General features: G+C 35.5%; 1 protein-coding gene across 6 annotated transcripts in view; it reads left to right on the top strand.

Annotated features, from left to right (window-relative positions):
- Window positions 1-20,808, top strand: part of grik1a (glutamate receptor, ionotropic, kainate 1a) — an 82,516-nt gene that overhangs the window by 3,056 nt on the left and 58,652 nt on the right. For 4 of the 6 annotated variants that reach the window (XM_051121859.1, XM_051121864.1, XM_051121860.1 and 1 more), the window contains exons 1-3: window positions 75-735; window positions 17,701-17,868; window positions 19,627-19,884. In XM_051121859.1, coding sequence (XP_050977816.1) covers window positions 612-735; window positions 17,701-17,868; window positions 19,627-19,884 — 550 coding nt within the window. In that variant the 5' untranslated portion in view covers window positions 75-611. Of the gene's footprint in view, window positions 1-74; window positions 736-17,700; window positions 17,869-19,626; window positions 19,885-20,808 lie in introns of those variants that run through there. The other 2 variants (XM_051121862.1, XM_051121863.1) reach the window with 1 other exon arrangement.

The following is a 20,808-nucleotide window of genomic DNA, read 5'->3' on the forward strand; positions in this document are numbered from 1 at the left end:
TCAACCGAGTCAATCAAGAATCGGTTCAAAAGAACATTTCGTGCGAACATGATATCGTCACTAATTTCTGTGGACTGTCCCGTGCACACATATATTTTGAACATGAACTAATTACTTGGAATTATCTAACGTCCTATAACAGCATTCGGCTCAGTTTGCCTCAAACGGATTGTGACATCTCACTGAATATGTGTCTAGTTTAAATAGTAAAATAGAAATAGAAAAAGACACTAAAAAGAATTTAAAACCCTGCAAACTTATCTTCAATCTGTGTGAACTTAAAAATGAAGAGAACGTCTTGTAGAAAGCCAAACGCTTAGGAGATTTTGCTTTAATCCTGCGTCTGGATCATGAGTCTGTGAGAGGAACGCGCTCTTTACTATCCTCGCGGTGCGCGGGGTGCTACAAGTATTTGAAGGGATGAACAAAGGATATCAGCACAAAATCCTACCTGAAATATCTTGAAGAATACCTTACGTCGTGGATTTACGGGGAAAGGATGATAACGTGTTGTTTTTGAGGCAATACCTGGCTTTTTGCATTGCGCGCGATGGGAGGTGAATGGAAGTTGATGAGGGCGCGCTATGGTTCCTTAAATCCAGTTTTATGACATGAAGTTTTTCATTTTTACCTTTTTTGATTACAGAGCCATGGAGAAGCGCAGAAGACTGTTATTTTTCCTTTTTTACTTGATGTCAAAGTTTTACCTTAGTGAGCAGCAGGTCATACGAATTGGTAAGTGATCGTCTCTCAGGACTCGTTCATTGTCACCTGCAGTTATTGATAATTCATAAACTTTCAGTTCTCAGCGTAGAGGGTCTTTGTTGTCACGCACCGCTCTTCAGTGGACTTGTTTTTAAAAATAGACCGTCTGTCTGATGTTTGATGACCTCTAAATGCATTCATTTTATGTCGTATCTGCATATCCATGTAGAATAGTCACTTAAATTATCAGCATTGTCATAAATGCAGCTACTATAATAATCTGTCTTGTTACAGAAGTCTGTATAAGGGTTAAAACTTTGAAAAAATGTTATGAAAACATAAATCATGTTATTACTTGTTCTGTTTGTGATGATTTGACCTTTGCTTTGCTTAAGAAGTTGGCAGGTCATCTTGAAAGTAAACTAACAATGCATGCATGCATTTCTCATTTCGTATTAAACCATCAGCAGCAGCATCATCACCGAAATGAGATTTGAGAGATTTGATCACTGGCTCTCCTCTGTGTGTTATTGAGATAAAGCGTCCTGTAGTCACAGTAGTGTCTGATGATTGCTGCTGTCTGACTTTGCCATCACGGTAAATCCCCAAAGCAGTTTTAACAACCTACATTAATCCTCTTTCCTACCCAAGACTGATTTGATGTTCCTCTCCAAATGATGGGACTTCAGTTGAAACAGAAAGCTTGGCATATTGCTTCTGTGGGATGGATTGTGAAATGAACTATAGTTTAAATAATAGTTTATATGGACATCCATAAATAAACTAGACGATGAAATGATCTACATTTAAGTTTACTCTATAGAGCTATTCATAATTTGGGTCTTTTTTTTTGGACTAGTGTATAGAGCAGAATGAAGGAGTACTTTAGCTCCAGATGTAACCTTATATTGATTCCAAAGGTATTTCATCAGTTCTGTCCCTGGGGGGGACTTGGTTTCGACCCCACAATGTGTGGACCCTCTTTATCGGAGACATTTGTCAAAGTTTATCCGATATTGCTGGTTTACAGATGTTCTGTCGTCTTGAACACACAGTGATCTGTCTTTAAGATGGATGTGCGTTGGAGCAACGAATCGTTTTATTAGATAAACTCACACCCTTACAGGTACACATGGATTTGGTAGGACGTTGTATATCAGGCTGGAGCTACAGGAGACTGTCCCTATGTGCTCTTGAAAATATAGGTGCAGCCAACTGCCATCTGTCATTTGAATGTTATGATTGGCATATAAACAAGTGCAAGTCGCTGGAGACATGCAGTGATGGTGGGGTTAGTTTGCATAACAGTGAGCTGTAATGGATACATTGACATTCCTTAGCTTTTCACTAATGTTCACATCAACATTGCTCGACAGGGTACAGCAAGTGCTTTTTCCACAGATTATGCGCAAAGTATGAACTAAAAATAGACACTAAAATGATAGAGAAAGAAACTAGATTTTTCATTTTCCAATTTTCAGTGACTCTAAATTAATTATACAGATTTTGAGGGATGTAAACAATAACAATCTAACATACGCAATAGTCCTAAGTCAATTTCTGGTTATACATTTTTAATTTCCATAACTTCTGAGATTTCAAAAAGGTCCACATTTTGATAAAAACATGTTAGCTGTTAATGTTAGTTACAGCTGAAGTGCCTCCTGTTATACAAGTTAAATGTTAAATAAATATTTTTATAAAAAAAAACAAAAAAAAAACAACTAAAACTAGAAGTGAATTAACTATAAAAACAATATGTCAGTGGCATAATTAAAGCTGTTTTAATTTACATAGAGTGGGTCTCTCCCAAAGTAGACGCCATTTTGAGATCACATGACCAGCTGAATACTGCATGCTTTATTTATGTAACCCATATTTTATTAGACACTTAATTAGTGTTCCATCATTAAAAGTTTTAAACATCAAGAAATTAGTATTACATTTTTAGAAATATAACTTTATAAGCAAATCTCCATATCAGTGATATAATAAAAGCTAATTTAATTTACATGGAGCGGGTCTGTCACATGGCCCCCTTTATTTTGACATATAAACATTATCTCTAGATAATTTTGTAAGTTTCATCATTTCAAATAATTAGACATGCTTTTTCACTGATATTATTTTAATTTAACCATTAAAACACTGTAGAAAAATTTAAATGGATAAAAACTAAATTTAAAAAAAAATAATAATAAAATGGAATTTTGGAAAAAAGTCAAACAGATTTCATTGGGCCCTACATTTACATAATGCTGCGTCCACGCCAGCGAATCCAAAAACGGATGCCAGTAAGTAAGTGGTTTGATACAGCCATGTACAAGTTCCTATCAGCGTGAAGGAAAAACGAAATTTGTTTACTCGTCTACCCCAAAAATAAATTAAATCATAAATGTGTCCTATATAGGATGTCGGCCGATGCCATTTATCATCCCACTGGTTACCAGCACAGATTTTGTGACCGTATGGCTGCAATTTTGTTAGTGTCGGGCTTTGGTCCAACTGTGTCGGGCAGGACCATTACCGCATGCATTCTTGTTTAAGACCTCCATAAATCATATAATTATTGTCCAACCATACACAAATGACTGTTTTTAAAATCTTAGAGCAGATTTTGTTGAGAATATACAGCTGCATCAGCTTATTCCTGTGAGTGGTTTAAAATAATCTCCGGGCTCTGGAAGTATCACAGTGTTGACTGAGGGAATGTGCAGCGCTGGTGCAAGTATTTCACAGGCTATAAAGAGAAATTAATCCTTTTAGATTTGGATCCATGTGGCCTCAGATGTATGTTCAGCACTGTGAAATGGCACTGCTCTTTGACCGTCAGCAGAATTTCCCTAAAAGCCTGTACAGATATGGCGAATTAGGAACCTGGTTTCCAAAGTCGCATCGTTTCGAACACTCTGTGAAATATTTGTTAAATGATTAACGACTAATGTAGGTTGTAAACATTGGCATCAGAACGTACTCGCTTTTATTGAGCCTCTCATAGGTTGAGTTTGAAATAACAATAAACGAATTTGAGCGTTTAGAATGAGCCCCATGAGAAAATCAAAGGGTTCGATCACAGTGGCGGAGAGAATGGAGAATAGCTAATGTCTCTGGCTCTTTCTCTGCGAGAGCATTGGTATGCATGCTGACTCCTTATCCCTTTGTGTTTTCTTGTGTTTGTCAGAAGGGATGTGTTTGAACAAGATTTCATGAATTTGAATGAGAAAGAAGGTTTTTTTCTTTGATGATGCATTTGGCCTGTGTGTTTGCAGAAATCATTGTGATGTCTTTATGAGGAGTGTGTGGAATACATCATAGACAGTAACAGAAATGTTGAAAAGAAGAACAGAGAGAGAGAAAGACTGTGTCCGAGATGACCTGAGTATTGAGCAGTCACTTGTGTGCAGGTTTGTTTATGTGTTTGTACGTGTGCATGCTTGCTTTTGTTGTTGTGGGCATTTGTGCGTTAGAAAGGGTTTAGACTCATGCCTTTATTGATTAAACAAGAACATTTATTCATTTGTCAGATGCTTTTATCCAAAGTGAATTACATCGTTTTGCATCATTTGTAGCAAAGTATTGAACGTTGAAAGTAATATGACAGTACGTATTATATGAAGTAATTAAAGTGTGAAAAAGATATATTTTGAGAAACATAATTTGTATTTTAATATAAATATTAATGTTATTCAAATGTACAAATGTGCATTTTAACATGAAATAAAATGGATATTAACCATATTTTTACTCAAAACTAAAAAGAAGCTAAATTATTTTAAGTTGTAAATAAAACAGATTGCTTGAGTTTGTTTTACAAGGAAACGCCATTTCATTCTTTCAAAATATAATGTTTAATTCAATGCATTAATTTCCATTCTTTGTAATTATTCGTAAAATTTACTAGGTATTTCTGAGTGAAAATAGTTTTAAAATAAATCCTGCATAATATTTTTTCAGTGCATTTTATGTTATTGATCACTTTGTAAATGACTCATTCATGCGTACATTTCAGTTTTCTTAATTAAATTTACCACAAATCAGTTTCCATTACAGATTTGCGCGAAACTTTTGCGATATTTTATGAATGAAGATAATAAACCAAAAATTGTGAATTGACAGTGTTTCCATTAAAGGATTAGTCCACCCTAAATAAAATTTTTGTCATTAATCACTTACTGCCATGTCGTTCCAAACCCGTAAATGCTATGTTTGTCGGATACGTTGTTCTCGTTCAAATCAAAGCATAAATATATGTGAAAAACGTATCTGTGTGGTGCGACTGACACAGAATAGCGTATGCAGTTTGCATCCAGTGGATGCTCTCCAAAATGGCGCGACGCTGATGTGGAGGAGACGAATTGTTTTTTTTCTTTGCATACGAAAAGTATTCTCGTCGCTTCTTACAATTCAGATTAAACCACTGATGGCAGATGTATGATGGTGTCTTTTATAGTTTTCTGGGTCTTGACAGTGGTATTTACCTGGCAGTCAATGGGACAGTCACAAACCTCAATCCAAAATATCTTAAATTGTGTTCCAAAGATAAACAAGCTTTTATGGGTTTGGAATGACATGGGGTAAGTGATTAATGACAAATTTTTCATTTTGGAGTGGAGTAATCCTTTAACCGATGTAACTAAAACAAAATTTTTTCCTTAAGTAATAAGCCATGGCAATGGATGTTGGTAGGTTTAAATATGTTGCAGCCACTGCACTGGCCATTATTTTTAATCGAAGGAGACATAGACCGTCCATTTTCTAAAAAAAAATACAATTTATATACTTTTTAACCTCAAGTGCTTGTCTTGTCTAGCTCTGCCTGACCTCTGTGTATTCCGGTTTAATACAGCTAGGGAATGTTGAAAAAACTGAATCTCTTTTTCTTCTCTAACTTTAAAATCATCCTACATCGCTGTTTTACCTTTTTTGTAAGGGCGTTCTTTTTTTGCATGTTCACTTTGTAAACATTGGGTTGGTACTTCTGCAGCAGTATAGGGCGGTTTTATGCGCATTTTGAAGTATCGCATCAGAAAATGCCAAATTGTGGAAAAAAAAAAATCCCTTAAAGGAGAAGTCCACTTTCAGAACAACAATTTACAAATAATTTACTCAGCCCCTTGTCATCCACGATGTTCATGTCTTTTTTTCAGTCGTAAAGAAATTATGTTTTTTGAGGAAAACATTTCAGCATTTTTTCTCTATATAATGGACTGATATGGTGCCTCGATTTTGACCTTCCAAAATGCAGTTTAAATGCGGCTTCAAACGATCCCAAATGTGGTTTTAAACGATCCCAGTCAAGGAAGAATCTAGCAGTATCTAGCGTAACGATCGATTATTTTAATAAAAATAATACAATTTATATACTGTTTAATGCCAAATGCTCGTCTTATCTTACTCTGCCTGGACTGTTTTTTTTCCTGTTCATGACAGTTAGGGTATGTCAAAAAACTCATGTTCCATCTCATGTTCTCCCTCAACTTCAAATTCGCCCTATATCGCTATTTTACCTTTTTTGTTAAGGGCGTTTGATCTTTTTAGCATGTTCACATTTTTCAACATACCCTAACTGTCTACAGAGTTAAAGGACTGCAAGGCAAGATGAGCGTTGAAAATAAAAAGTATTTAAATTGTATTTTTTTAAAATGAAAATAACCAATCGTTTCACTAGATAAGACCCTTCTTCCTCAGCTGGGATAGTTTACAACTGCATTTGGGATTGTTTGAAGCTGCATTTAAACTGCCTTTTGGAAGTTCAAAATCGGGGCACAATCGCAGTCCATTATAAGGGTAAAAAAAAGTTAATGCTAAAAAAAAAGTAATTTAATATTATTATGTTCAGTGCCTTGTCCAACTTAGTGATATTTAGTGCCAGTTTACCAGGAAGTGATGATTTTGTTCTTTTGACTTGGATGGAAACGGTCCTTATTCACAAATGTTTTTTGCGATAGCATTTTGCGCATAAGTTAATTTCGCAACTTTGGATGGAAACCCAGCTGCTAAAATCGACCTCGTCTTTGCTCTACATGTTTTTCTTTTGCGATAATCCATTTGGATGTACGTCACAATATGGAAGAAAACATCTGGTGCTACTTCAGTTTCATTGTGACTTTAACATAAAAATTCCACTCATATTAATAGAAAACCTGCTTTAATTTATGTAGAGTAGGGCTGCACAGTTAATCGAATTACAGATGCCACAATTATGTATGTGGGTTATCCTAAGGTTTTTTCCCCCAAAGTTTTAATTTTTAAATTTATACTTTTTTATATGTAAAGAAGAAACTTTATATAAAAGGTGGCATGCAGTGCTTCAAACAATAGTATAAAGCTATTCAAAACATAATTAAATGTAAATTGTAATAATCGTAATTAATAATCACAATTACAATTTCAAGGGTATAATTGACAATTATGTTTTTTGCCATAATCATGCAGCCCTAATGTGGAGTATATTTCATATAGTGTTTTCAGACAGTGCTCTAAACAAACAACTAAACAAAACAAGCACACCAAGTGGGAAAAATAAATATCCAAATAGGCAGTCAAGACTGGAATGACGAAACAAACTGTGACACACAAAATGCCTCTGTGTTCATCCAAGATCCAGTCGTGACAGCAAGACAGCCAGCGGTCACAGTGCAATGCAGCATAAAATAGAGATAAACAGACAAAAAGGATCAAAACAAGATAAACAAACAGTTTCATTCAGCAGTTAGTAAACAAACTCCATGTATCCAGGCCATCAGGTGTCCAATACATCGGTGAACAAAAACTTAGCTTGAACTCGCCGTGATTAATTATATTTGTCTGACTCAAATATGAATAATTACATTGAGTGGAGCAAAGGGAAACTCATCATCAAAATTAAATATCGTTTTTAATCATACAACAGTACATTATACAGGGTTTCCACAGGTCTTAAAAAGTCTTAAATCGCTTTTCCGTGAATTAAGGCCTTGAAAAGGTCTTAAATCAGAGCAGCAAGTCTTAAATTCATATGATCATGGCATTAATTTTCGTGAGGGATTGTTTCCTCATCGAAAGCATAATTTCTGTGCTACGTGGCTTAGGCTGTTTAATATTCATTAAACAATACGCAATAGATGGCGGTATGTGCTGCTTCATCTGTCAGTCACCCGAAGAACTTGTCATTTTGATTTTTTTTATAGTAATAAAAATCATTTATTCGGTTAGAGAACAGACAATACAATAAAAACTGAACGTGGCTGCTCAATGCACTTATGCCGAACAACAGTCGCATTACAGATCAGATTTCATTTATTAGGTGAAGTGAGTAGAGCAGACTGACAAGAAGAGAGAGGTTGGAAAGACAAGACTATGGCGGAAGAGATTAAAAAAGAAAAGCGTCTGTTTTAAAAATATTTTGGATTTTGAAAAGCCTGCTGACTACTGCTATTCATCTAAAGTGATAGTGGAAGTTTCATATTTATTTGGTTCCAGTGTTTGCTGATTTTTTTTTTTTTATTTATTTAAAATTTGTATTTTTTATTTTTTTTTATTTTATATTAGGCGTGCAATGTGTATGTCGTGCTTCAAGCTTTCTTATTCGTTTTGCTAATAAACGTTCTAAGTTTCTTATTTATTTGGTTACATAGTGTTTACTGATTTTCAGTTTTGTATACCTATTTAAACTGTGCAAGTTATTATTTTATATTAGGCATATAACATGGTGTAGTATTAGTTTTGTTAATAAAAGTTTGTTACGTTACGTTAATACCGCTAATTTAAAAGTGAAAGTAAAATGCGCAGGACACTTTTACAAGCTACTTGAAACCGAAGGAAAGTGAAGAAAAGAGGGAAAACTCAAACGAACTAAAAACAAACAACTGCTTGACAACGAAATTTCACAAATTTGAAAGTGAAAGTAAAATGCGCAGGACACTTTTACAAGCTACTTGAAACCGAAGGAAAGTGAAGAAAAGAGGGAAAACTCAAACAAACTAAAAACAAACAACTGCTTGACGCCGAATTGCCACTAATTTGAAAGTGAAAGTAAAATGCGCAGGACACTTTTACAAGCTACTTGAAACCGAAGGAAAGTGAAGAAAAGAGGGAAAACTCAAATGCCCTAAAAACAAACAACTGCTTGACGCCGAATTGCCACTAATTTGAAAGTGAAAGTAAAATGTGCACGGCACTTTTACGGAAGGAAAGCTAGAAAAAGAGGGAAAACTCAAACAGTTGCTAGATGCTGAACTGCTGCTAATTTGAAAGCGAAAGTAAAACTCAAACTATACTTAGGGAACATATTGCTGTATTGTTTACTCTTCGATTTTTTTTTTTTTCCTTAAATTTTCTTTAGTTGGTTTTAAAAAGGTCTTAAATTTACCCTCATAAAACCTGCAGAAACCATGTTATATTCATCAGCCACGTTCTGTCCTCTGCATTTATGAAGTATTTTCTTTTACAAACTGTTGAACCTGGTTGTTTTTTTTGCCAAAATAATTGGATGCTGGATAAAAACCTGTTCACATTCATCCAGAGTGTTCAGTTTGTTCTCACTGTAATGTTTCATTCTAGGACTGATTGTTGAGCAGAGCATTTTGTTTGGATAACAGCAGTGCGACTGATGACAATGATATATTGTTAGAGCTGACAGATATGTAACAGTGAATAGCATCAATCGAACATGTCCTGATATGATCCGGGGGAAAAATGAAAAACAGTACCTGACAGAGAAAAGTTTGAGATCCGTCATGGAATCACAAGGTCAAATGCACTTTAGACTCAAGACTCAAAAAAGTCAGTAAACATTGATACGTGCTTATTGTGTGGCAAAAGACTTGGGCTATGTCCAAATATGCTACTTTTCTTCTATATAGTAGGTCAGCATCTATCCTATGAGGCCACAGTAGTGAGCTAACACAACTGACATTGTAGGTCACATGACTATGACAGCACAAATATATTATGTCAGGATGACATGCATTCAAACTATATGGAATTTTTTTAAACCGGTGACAAAGCATGTACTTATTTTAGGTACTTACTCAATGCCATTTTGTTTTTATGTCATGTCTTGGGGTTTAATCTTCTAAAGTTCAATGAGCTCAATGATTGCGGGAAAAAATGAAGCCACTTAAAGACCAAGAGCTTTTTTATGAGTTCCATTCAGTTATAATCTCCAAAGTACCTTTTGAGATGTTAATTTTGGTAAAGAAATGCTGAAAAATTTTTTGACTATAATTGCACCCATTCTTCATTAGGGTATATATTACAGCTATTAGCTAAAACTTTAGTATTTTATGAATGAAAAGGCCTGCTGTTTCCTTCATCATCCAGCTCCTAGGGAAAACGAGGATGCATAAAATGTGCAAGAATGAGAAAGACACAAAGGCCTTGTGGGCTAAAAAAGAAAAAAAGACAATGCACCCAGTAGCACAGTCTGGGAATGGTGACAATTACCCATAATTCAGCTAATTTACGTCAATTTAAATGTGAAAACTGCCTAACCTCTGCGCCGTTGTTATTTGTGTGTGCAGAATTTTAATGAAAGAAAAAATGTGAAGCAAATATTACCACTCAAGCGTTTGTTGACAGTCAAATTAGGCCTTTTAAAGTTACTTGCATGTTTAGTTGTACTGTGATATCTGTGGTCTGCACTCTCTTGACTATTGCAGGGGTTTGCAGGGATGAAGTGTTAAAAAAAAGGAAGAAAGTATGAAAAGAAATAAATTATATATGTATTTTTAAAAATTAGGTAAATGAAAATCTAAAATGTAAAAAATATAAAATAACATATCTGCCATATAAATTTTAGAAAGCAGGTCCCTCGTGCATATTTGGGAGTCTTTGGCATCTATAAAATAGAAATTCTGGTCTATAGATGCAGCTTCTACTTGTAGTCCTTCATTTTGGCCAAGCACTGGAGTTTGTGTCTAGCTTAGCACTTGCTAGAACCAGCGTTGGGAGTCAGAACTGTCTGCTGACCAAAAACTGAGAGGAAGCATTGCATACTGCATACTGCATACTGCATTCTGCGTATGTCACCTGTCACCCACACAGGTTCTAGGAGGAGATGGGACATGTTCTACATTACACTTCCTTGAACTGCACAAATGAGTTGTGCACTGAGAATATTCTCAGAGGATGTGCTTTATACTGTCTTCCAGACTATAGATTGAAGGGCAGTGATAAAACATTGATAAAACTGCTAATAATCAATCATGTATATAATCGATAATGAATTTCATGATTGATTAGGGTCTGTACATGATCAGTTAGGATTCAGATTTGAGTCTGTACGCTATGCACGTAGAAGCTCTATCAGTAATGCCACTTTAAAGTACAACAGAAAGCATATCAGTGGAAAACGCTCAAAACTTTCAAAAATGTCTGGAATCACAAAGAGAGCTGCTGCGGGGGAAATCTAAGATGCCAAAAGCAGATGAGAATTTTATTAAACCCTTCACAGACACTCATACATAGTTTCATATGGGTTGTTGCTCTGTCAGGTGCATGTTCTCTTTTTAATGTGCCTGAGAGGTGTTTCTTTAGTGAAACGTATATATTCGACATTCTATTTATATCTGTAACTGTCATAAATTTATGCGAGTGTTTCTGTTTGGCACAAATCGATTTATAGTTACATCCCTACAGTAACATGTTACTTTGTTCAGAGGATCTGCAGAATTTTTTTTTTTGTTGTTGTTGTTGTTGTTGTTTTGTAGTGTTCTAGGCATATTTTAAACCGTTTTAATTCACATGCTGTATAGCAACCTATATTCATACATCAGTGTTATTTTAGTATAGTTGAGATACTAGTTTTTGATATTATGTAGGAGTTCAAGCGCATAGCGCTGAAACTCTATTGTAATTGTTAGAATGGCCAAGGATCAAAAATTTAGATGTAAAACTGATCGTGCAGGCCAAACCGTAAGTCGTAGAGACTTGTAACTTGGAGGGATGGTAGTACTCACACCCCCTACAATGTCACCAAGGCTTGCCCCAATCGGCCTGATGAGGGCGCTACAGCGATCTAAAGTACGGAATTGCTAATAATTCCTAAACCATCAGTTGCAGACTTAAGTGTCTTATGTCTGTGGAATCCTGGGCACACGGTAGACAAAACACATGCCTCGGGTAATTTTCGGGTATTTTGGATTTTTTAAAAAACCTACATTGGTGAACTAGTCCTAGGTTTTTTGCCCGATTGGAACAAACCAGTGCAGAAAGATTCTCTGGAGAGTGAATATCAATAATTATCCAAAAAAGTTGAACTTTCGACTAACTGTCACAAAGAGATGCCAAAAAGTTTGAAAGGGGCAGGGCCACTTTTGGTAAAATGCCTATAACTCCTGAACAGAATGAAATATGTTTGCCAAACTCTGGACACCTATGTAAAAGCTCAATCTGAGGTCACAGGAAAAAATTGCAGAGCTTAGCCACTTTGTGGTGCTATAAGTGGAAAAAACCATAATATATATATATATATATATAAATTCTCTGGACCCTCTAGGTCAATAATTATCAAAAAAAAAAAAAAAAAAAAAAAAAAACTTTTGGAAATGATAACGGGGTAGTTTAGAAAAGGGGCCTGTCCAAATTTACCCAAAATCCTATAAAGCCTAAAGGAAAACTCAAAACTTCACAAAGTGTGGTGAACACATGTGACATGTGATTCTAAACAAGCATGCAAAGTTTATTTATTTATTTAAATATTTCTAAGGTAAATTACCTGGATTTGCCAAATGCTTTTTTAAATCATTGATTTAGGTGGTTACAGGCTTGCTAAATAATGACAGTTTCTCAAGATGTGTTCTTATGCGATCTTGCGTCCTTGTGTTCTCGCTCTCTACGTTATCATTAACTGTCGAAGTTCAATTCCAATACTCAAGAACGCAAGTACAGAGGACACATGAAAGTGCTCGATGTGTTCTTGAAATCGAGGATGCATTGATTGCAGACTAGAAAATCCCAGAAGACGCTGCGGGCGGACAGAAGCCTGTAAGCTTTAAACTTCTCGTTCTTGATTATGAGATTCCCACTGCAAACGTGCAAATACATTGACGGCTCGTGAAAGTAAACATTTGTCTTTTTGTTTTGCATTATTTTAATGAAGCGATCCTTCGGAGTTTGTTCTTTCAAGGAAGCCTAACAAGACCGGTCTCCACGAGAACACAAGTCCGTTCTTTGCGTTCTTGGAACTGAGAAACAGCCAAAGGGTTTTTTCATATATGCTTAAATGCCTTTAAGCACTTGAACCTCTGTAACTACTGCTTGCAGCTATATTTTGAATTAATTTTCTGCTTTCACATTAATTTTAGCTAATGTTTTAGTAATTTGGTTTTTGTCACGTTTCAGTCATTTTTGTTTTAAAATGTCTAAATAGACATTTTTTGTCGTTTTTAATTGTTTATATAGTTTTTATTTGTTTTCTTGAAGTTTTAGTTATTTTAGAACATCAAGAAAAACTAAATGAAAGTGAGAAATGTTGCCTTGTTAACTAGCTGAATTAAATAAGTTCTTTTTTAATATTTTATTTCACTTAACATTTATTTCATTTCATGTAATTTTTTTATGGTTTTGGTTTTAATTAAGTAAAATAACCCTGTCATGCATTTATATTTTCTTTCAGTTTGTTACCTTTAGAGAGGCACATTGCCCTTGATGTGAAATTAAATATTTAGAGTTAATAGGTTTTTAAATTATAAAAATATGCAAAGCTCTGCCTCTGCGTACAATAATATAGAACCAAAGCACATAACTTTCTTGTTAACTTATTGTTGATCACAAGGGCGAAATGCATGTAATGACACAAACATCATGATAGAAAATGGATTCATTAAAGCCGCGGTCTCCAAGGTGAACGGCAAGAGGCTTTGGACATCCCTAGGGGACCATTTTCCAATGAATAGAAATAAAGCATTAAAGCATGCTCAAGTAACCATCACAGTGTCTACGCACACATACAAAAGTGTCTATATGCCAGTCTGTCGGCTTTTTCATTCCGCTCTAAAGCCGTCTGATGTCTTAAAGACACTGTAAATCTATTCAGTTACAATGGCTGATTCTTAATGTGCCAATTAAAGGAAAAGCAAAGCTAGATGGATTTGGTGTTTCCAGGATAATAAAAGATCAATGAGGGTTCAGACTTCTTAGCCGCAGTAAATAAACATAGCAAAACTGCAGATGTGCTACTTCCTCAAAAACAAACCGAGACTTGTTTGCTGCCAGGCTCATTGTTATCACCTCTTCTTCATGTTAGTGCATCTGCCTCACCTAGAAAACCTTTAGGCTTCATTCTCATCTCCAGCCTCTCAATCCGACCCAATCTGACCATCTTCCTCTATATGAAAGCAATCAGTTTTTCACAGACAAAATCTGCTCTCCTTTCTCCCTGCGTGGAGCGTTCGGTCCGCGCTCTCCCCGAGGGACTATCTGAACATCAGACAGCGTTATCCACAGCAGGACTTTTTGGCTTTACTTGAAGTCCCACTCATTCCAATTCAGCTTTCAGAAAGCCAAAACAAGCCGCTGAGAGCGGGTTTCACAGAAGCTCGAATCGCCACTCTGATGAGCTTCAACTCACACACATTAACATTTCCATTTAATTATTCTTATCTTCATTCACAGTCTTTTCATTAAAGAGCCAATCTGTCACTTTCACTGTTGGAGGTTGGCTGTTTATTGGCGAGTTAATGGGCCATTATTTCCTGCCGAGACCTGTTTGTTGGCCGTCTATGAATAGAGTCTGATCTCAGGTGGATGTCCTCCAGACGCATCTCGCCGTTTTGCATTGTAGTTTTAGTATCTGCAGCGTTACAAGTAATATGATACAACAATGTGTGTGGTAACAGATGCTCATGCATAATTCTGGAGATATACTCCAGTGGAAGTCTTGGCCACTTAGTCCAGACATTTACGTCATGTTGACTTTGCACCCGACTGAGTTAAATTGAGTCTAACAAGTTCTGATGTTTTGACTATGATCATTTGCTGATTCAGGTGTGAACGGTCTGTTTTGGTCTTCGTGATTGTCTGATTTGCATGTGATCATTGAGAAGAGATGATGTTGATTAACCTAGTGCGGTTGTGAGAATAAGCTCCAGCGCCAGCAAGGGAAGTGATTTAAAAATGGCATGTTAAAGGTCAAACGCTGTGTTGGCCAATTAGTCTGAATTTCTTAAGCAGCTACATCTGCATGATTTGCCATTTCAGATTTTCTAAATGTTATGGGATCGCTAAATAACCTGCTGAAACCTGTAAGCGAATGACATCACGTATTGATATTGGCATTTAGATGCATCATATCATACTGGGAATTATTAAAGAGCAGAAGTAAAACAGCCATTGTACCTTGTTTTATTTTGTTACGAATTAAGATTATGCATCCATTAAATAGTTGGTACGCTTGGTGAGGAATACACAAGCCTGTCTTTTATGTTCTTTATAATAAACGGCAACGTTAACAAAAACGCTCACTGCTTTTGCAGCTTTATTAATCCTTTAGTAAGATACAAAAAAAAACTTTGAGCACTCTTTGTTCTTTTGCCTGTAATAGATTTCTTTGTTCTTTAATTTAATACAGGCCGTTTACTGATAATGTTTGCTTAAGTGAAAAATACTGAAAGGCTACATGACTTTTTGAATGTTGTCTATCACTCAAATGGAGCAGCAAGACCTCTGTCTGGATCCTGTTGTTGCAGAAATAAATTGTCAACTTGTGACAACCTTGAGCCTTGTAGTTTATTCTTCACGTCTTAGGATTGTTGGCATGTTTCCTAGTATATACACAGTATGCAATTTTTAGTTCCATAAAAGAAAGAAATCAAACACACTTCTTGGCTCAAAGGTTCATGTTAACAAGTTATAAAAAAGAAAAATAGTCATTTTTTGAATGATTGTAAACGAACAGGGTAATAATCTGCTATGTTAGATAGATGTTTGCATTAAAACTTGTGCTGTTCTTGTTGGAATGTGTTTGGATGGGTCATTTTTGGGTTCATTTTTTCAAGTTATTTATTTATTTATTTATTTTTTGTGGACAGTTGGCTTCAAATATATTTAACAAAATGTAAATGGTAAACCGGGTTAAATTATGCAAATTGCAAGTGCCTAAGCAAAGTACACATGGTCCTTAATTGAGAGGAAATCCTTGTTAAAGGAAAATTCCACTTCCAAAATATATAATGTACTCACCCCATTGTTATCATTGTCAAGGTGTTCATGTCTCTCTTTCTTCAGTCGTAAAGAAATTATGTTTTTTGAGGAAAACATTTCAGCATTTTTCTCCATATAATAGACTGCTATGGTGCCTGATTTTGAACTTCAAAAAAAAAAATTGTGTCATTGTCCAAATACATAAAGTTTAGATGGTATTTTCCTCTGTGTAATGCATATTAATGTACCATTTAAAAACACAGCGCTGCTTTGTTTACAGTGGTAACCAAGGAAACGCAGTATCACTGCTGTTGCAAAAGCGCCACTTGCTGTCTGTGAATGAATTTGCATTCAGTCTGTATGCTATTTTGTTTTTGTGCAGATGGGTTTTATGTAGGGCTGGGCGATATGGGCCAAAAAATTATCACATTTTTATTTTTTTCCATATCCGTCGATATCGATAATTATCACGTTAAATGTCAAATATTTATTTCTTTCAAGTTTAAAGTCAGATTTTTGCTCTAAAGTGAAAGTTGTAGAAACCAGACCATTAATTTTCCTTAACAAAATAAATATCTAAATAGAAAAATTAATTTCTGCATGTTCTAATGAGTTATATTGTTCCAAATCAAGAAACAGGTTTGGGTTGTCTGATAATGATGATGATAATAATAATAATATTAATAATAATAATATCACTTTTTCTCTCTTAGAAATGCACATTTGATAGTAGCTTGAGGATGCAGAGGTAAATTTTTGTTCATTATCAATCAGTAACATCTGTAAAAATTGTAGCATAGTAGCAAGCATACATTTGTTATTTGTGTGCACTCAGAATAACAACAAAACATTGCACTTTTGTAAAATGATTAAAGCAAACGGGATGTGCTTTATGCCGTCTCTGTGAACTTGAGCGCGTCAGTCCGAAACCCCCTGGTATATGACATGTTACTCGGAGCTGAGTTAGTTGTTTCTATGGCAACATTATCAACGCCAAAGCCTTCACATGCTCCTGAAGTCGTAATTACATATTGTAAACTCGTAATTTTCTGAGAGCTAGGCTTGGACCATGTGAAACTGTACCACCTGACCTCTGCCAGATTCATGTAGGCAGTACTTAGGTGGTACCTCTGAGTCCGAGAACATGGGCAGCTCAAAGTAGAACACTGTCATCTTGGAATTACGGTAATTACACCATTGCATGAAGGCAGCATCAAATGCAGTGGTTCCGCAACTATTAATACAAAGGCACAGTCAAGGGAAAAACCTTGATAAACGTTATACAGATTTTACAGCACTATTTACATCAGATTGGCACTGTTGTTTGTAACTGCTGTTAAATTAGTGTGGAAAAGAAATATATCCCTTTCCAGGGCATCAATTTTATTTTAATTGTACGTTTGCCTAGACACTGTTTTTAACAAAAGCTGGATTCTGCTTTTTCAAAAATGCATTAACTGGGAACTGATTTGTATTTAGCATTAGCTTGGCACTGTTGTTTAAATGCTTTTGAATTAGTGTGGCGCTGGAATTTATCCATCACCTGGGCACAATTTTTTCTGTTTAATTTGTACATTTAGCTAGGCACTAATGTTTTTTAAATAACTTACAAATAACAAAAGCTGGATTTATCTTTTGTTTTAGTCTTCCTTGGCATTAGCTTGGATCTCATGTGGTTTGAATTTAGCATTAGCTTGGCATCAGTACTTCCAATTGGATTTAAACCATTGGTTTTAACTTTATTAATACATAGGCCTAATACTGGTTTTTAAACATGTTTCACTTTAAGCACGTTTAGACATCTGTACTTACTGACTTGAAAGTACAATTTTACCTGTTGCTTAACACGGTTTCTCTTTTTTTTAATTGAAGGGGGCATCTTTGAGACGCGGGAGAATGAACCTGTCAGCATGGATGAACTCGCCTTTAAATTTGCCGTTACAAGTATCAACCGAAACAGAACCTTGATGCCAAACACCACGTTGACCTACGATATCCAGAGAGTAAACCTCTTTGACAGCTTTGAAGCCTCCCGAAGGGGTATGACTCTCTATTTATATTTTGTATTTATTTTACAATTTTATTCTATAAAATTTGCCTAAATGTGACTAAGTTGAATATGTATTCATGCATATTTTTTTGTTTTCTTGGTTTGTAGTTATATTAAATGTAGGTATACAATATTGTATTTTTCAATGTTATGCCATAGTTATTTTAAAGAGAAGGTCACATCCTCTGATGTTGGACAGGCTAAAGTCACAATTTTAAGGGGTGGATATGTAAATTCTGTTATGTTTATGTATAATTACAGTTGAGGTCAAAAGTTTACAGCCCCCTTTCACAGTCATTAAAAATGTTAATTATTTTACCAAAATAAGAGGGATCATACAAAATACATGTTATTGTTTATTTAATACTGACCTGAATAAGATATTTCACATGGAAGATGTTTACGTATAGTCCAGAAAAGAAAATAATAGCTGAAATTATACAAATGACCTGGTTCAAAAGTTTACATCCCCTTGATTCTTAATACTGTGTTGTTACCTGAATGAACACAGCTGTGTTTTTTGTTTAGTGAAAGTGTTGTTCATGAGTCCCTTGTTTGTCCTGAACAGTTAAACTGCCTGCTGTTCTTCAGAAAAATCCTTCAGGTCCCACAAATTCTTTGGTTTTCCAACATTTTTGTGTATTTGAGTGCTTTCCAACAATTACTGTATGATTTTGAGATCCATCTTTTCAAACTGAGGACAATTGAGGGGCTCTTATGCAACTATTACAACTATTATGCAACATTCACTGATGCTCCAGAAGGAAAAACCATGCATTAAGAGCTGTGGGGTGAAAACTTTTGAACAAAATGGAGATGTGTAATTTTTTCTTATTTTGCGAAACATATCAGATTTTTTCATTTAGTACTGCCCTTCAGAAGCTATAGAAGATACTTACATGTTTCCCAGAAGACAAAAAGGTAAATTTACCATGATCTTCAAATTCAAAAAGTTTTCACTCCCAGCTCTTAATGCATCATGTCTCCTTCTGGAGCATCAGTGAGCACTGGAACCTTCTGTAATAGTTGCATATGAGTCCCTCAGTTGTCCTCAGTGTAAAAAGATGGATCTCAAAATCATACAGTAATTTTTGGAAAGGGTTCAAATACACAAAAATGCTGAAAAACCAAACAATTTGTGGGACCTGACAGATTTTTCTGAAGAACAGCGGGCAGTTTAACTGTTCAGGACAAACGAGGGACTCATGAACAACTATCACTAAAATAAATGCAGCTCTGGGTCATTCAGGTAACAACACAGTATTATCAAGGGGATGTAAACTTTTAAATGGTGCCATTTTTATGAATTGAACTATTATTTTCTCTTGTGCATTATATGTAATCATCTTTTATGTGAAATTTCTTTTTCAGGTCAGTACTAAATAAACCTGCATTTTGTATGATCCTTCGTTCATTTTTAATAATTCTGAAAGGGGAATGTAAACTTTTGACCTCAACTGTATGTTATCTTTAGTACTATTTCATTTAACATATCTAGAATGTCTCACAACAACAACAAAAAACATTATTTGTACCTCTAATGCTTTAATATAGAAATTATACAGCAACAATTTTCATTTAAAGTGCCATTGTAATGTAGGTTAATGTAGAACTAAAAAAGGCTAGACTTTTGCTTTTATTAGGTACATGCTTTGTTCAGTGCTTTCCTCTTCTCTACAACCAATTTTTTCATGTCACATGTTTTTTTTTCCCCTGTCTGCTCTTTTTTTCCATTTGTCTTCTCTCAGTATGTGACCAGCTGGCCCTGGGGGTTGCGGCGGTCTTCGGCCCCTCTCACAGCTCCTCGGTCAGTGCCGTCCAATCCATTTGCAATGCCCTAGAGGTGCCGCACATCCAGACGCGCTGGAAACACCCATCTGTGGACAATAAAGACAATTTTTACATTAACCTCTACCCCGAGTACACCTCCATAAGCAGGGCTATCCTGGACATTGTCATTTTCTACAAATGGAAGTCTGTTACTGTGGTTTATGAGGACAGCACAGGTGAGTGACTTCTATGGTTCAGAAAGGGGAGACAGTTTTTACAAAGCGATTTTTGAAGGGCAGCTCAGTGTACTTTTTTGTGAGGTTTTGTTGAGAGGATTTTTAAAGTGGGTTCTTCACACCTTTGAGCTTTGAAATGGAACACTGTAGGCCACAACATTCATGCTAAAATCCTCTTTTCTACAGAAGCCCAAATACATTTACATTCTATTATATTTTAAACAAGTGGGAATTCACTGAATTCAACTGTAACCCCAGTCAAGTTTCATTGGTAAACAGCATAGACCAACATAAACCAGCATAAACCAGTTCGGAAACACATGGTGGTCTGAGCTTGTCTTTTCAGCAGGGATTCCCTCATGCATTATACACATTTTTGCTGTCAGCTTGCATCTTTTATTCATCAGCCAGGAGGAATTTTTTGTTCTGGTAATGTTTGATATAGGACAGTTCTGTAACTAGCAACTTTAAAGACGAGACATCGCACGCAGTCAGCTTGTAATGTGTAAATATTGGTTTTACTTTAATTAGCAGGGCGCTGTCACTCACAGCATTTACATTCAGTTTCTTGGCATTAAATCCCTATTGAAATGCACTGTGGTGAATGTTTTAGATGCGGCATTGGCAAGTTTAATGCGATTTCAAGTGGGAAGTGTTTATGTGTTTTTCTCAGTCAGTTTGGTTTAACTTCCCATTGACCTTATCAGTTTATTTCCTTTTCACAGCATCATTTCAAGCGTCATTTCAATACCATATTTCATTTTCTATGTATTTTGACATTGTGACCTTTTCTAAATCTAAGTGGTTTTGAAAACAGTGAAATATTGACTGAATATTGAACATCTCCTCTCACGTTGTTTACTGGTTATTACAAGTGTGTATTTCATAGGCCTTGGCTCATATTCAAGAAATGCTGTGACTGTG

The sequence above is a fragment of the Labeo rohita genome, chromosome 10, assembly GCF_022985175.1.
Source record: "Labeo rohita strain BAU-BD-2019 chromosome 10, IGBB_LRoh.1.0, whole genome shotgun sequence".
NCBI lineage: Eukaryota > Metazoa > Chordata > Actinopteri > Cypriniformes > Cyprinidae > Labeo > Labeo rohita.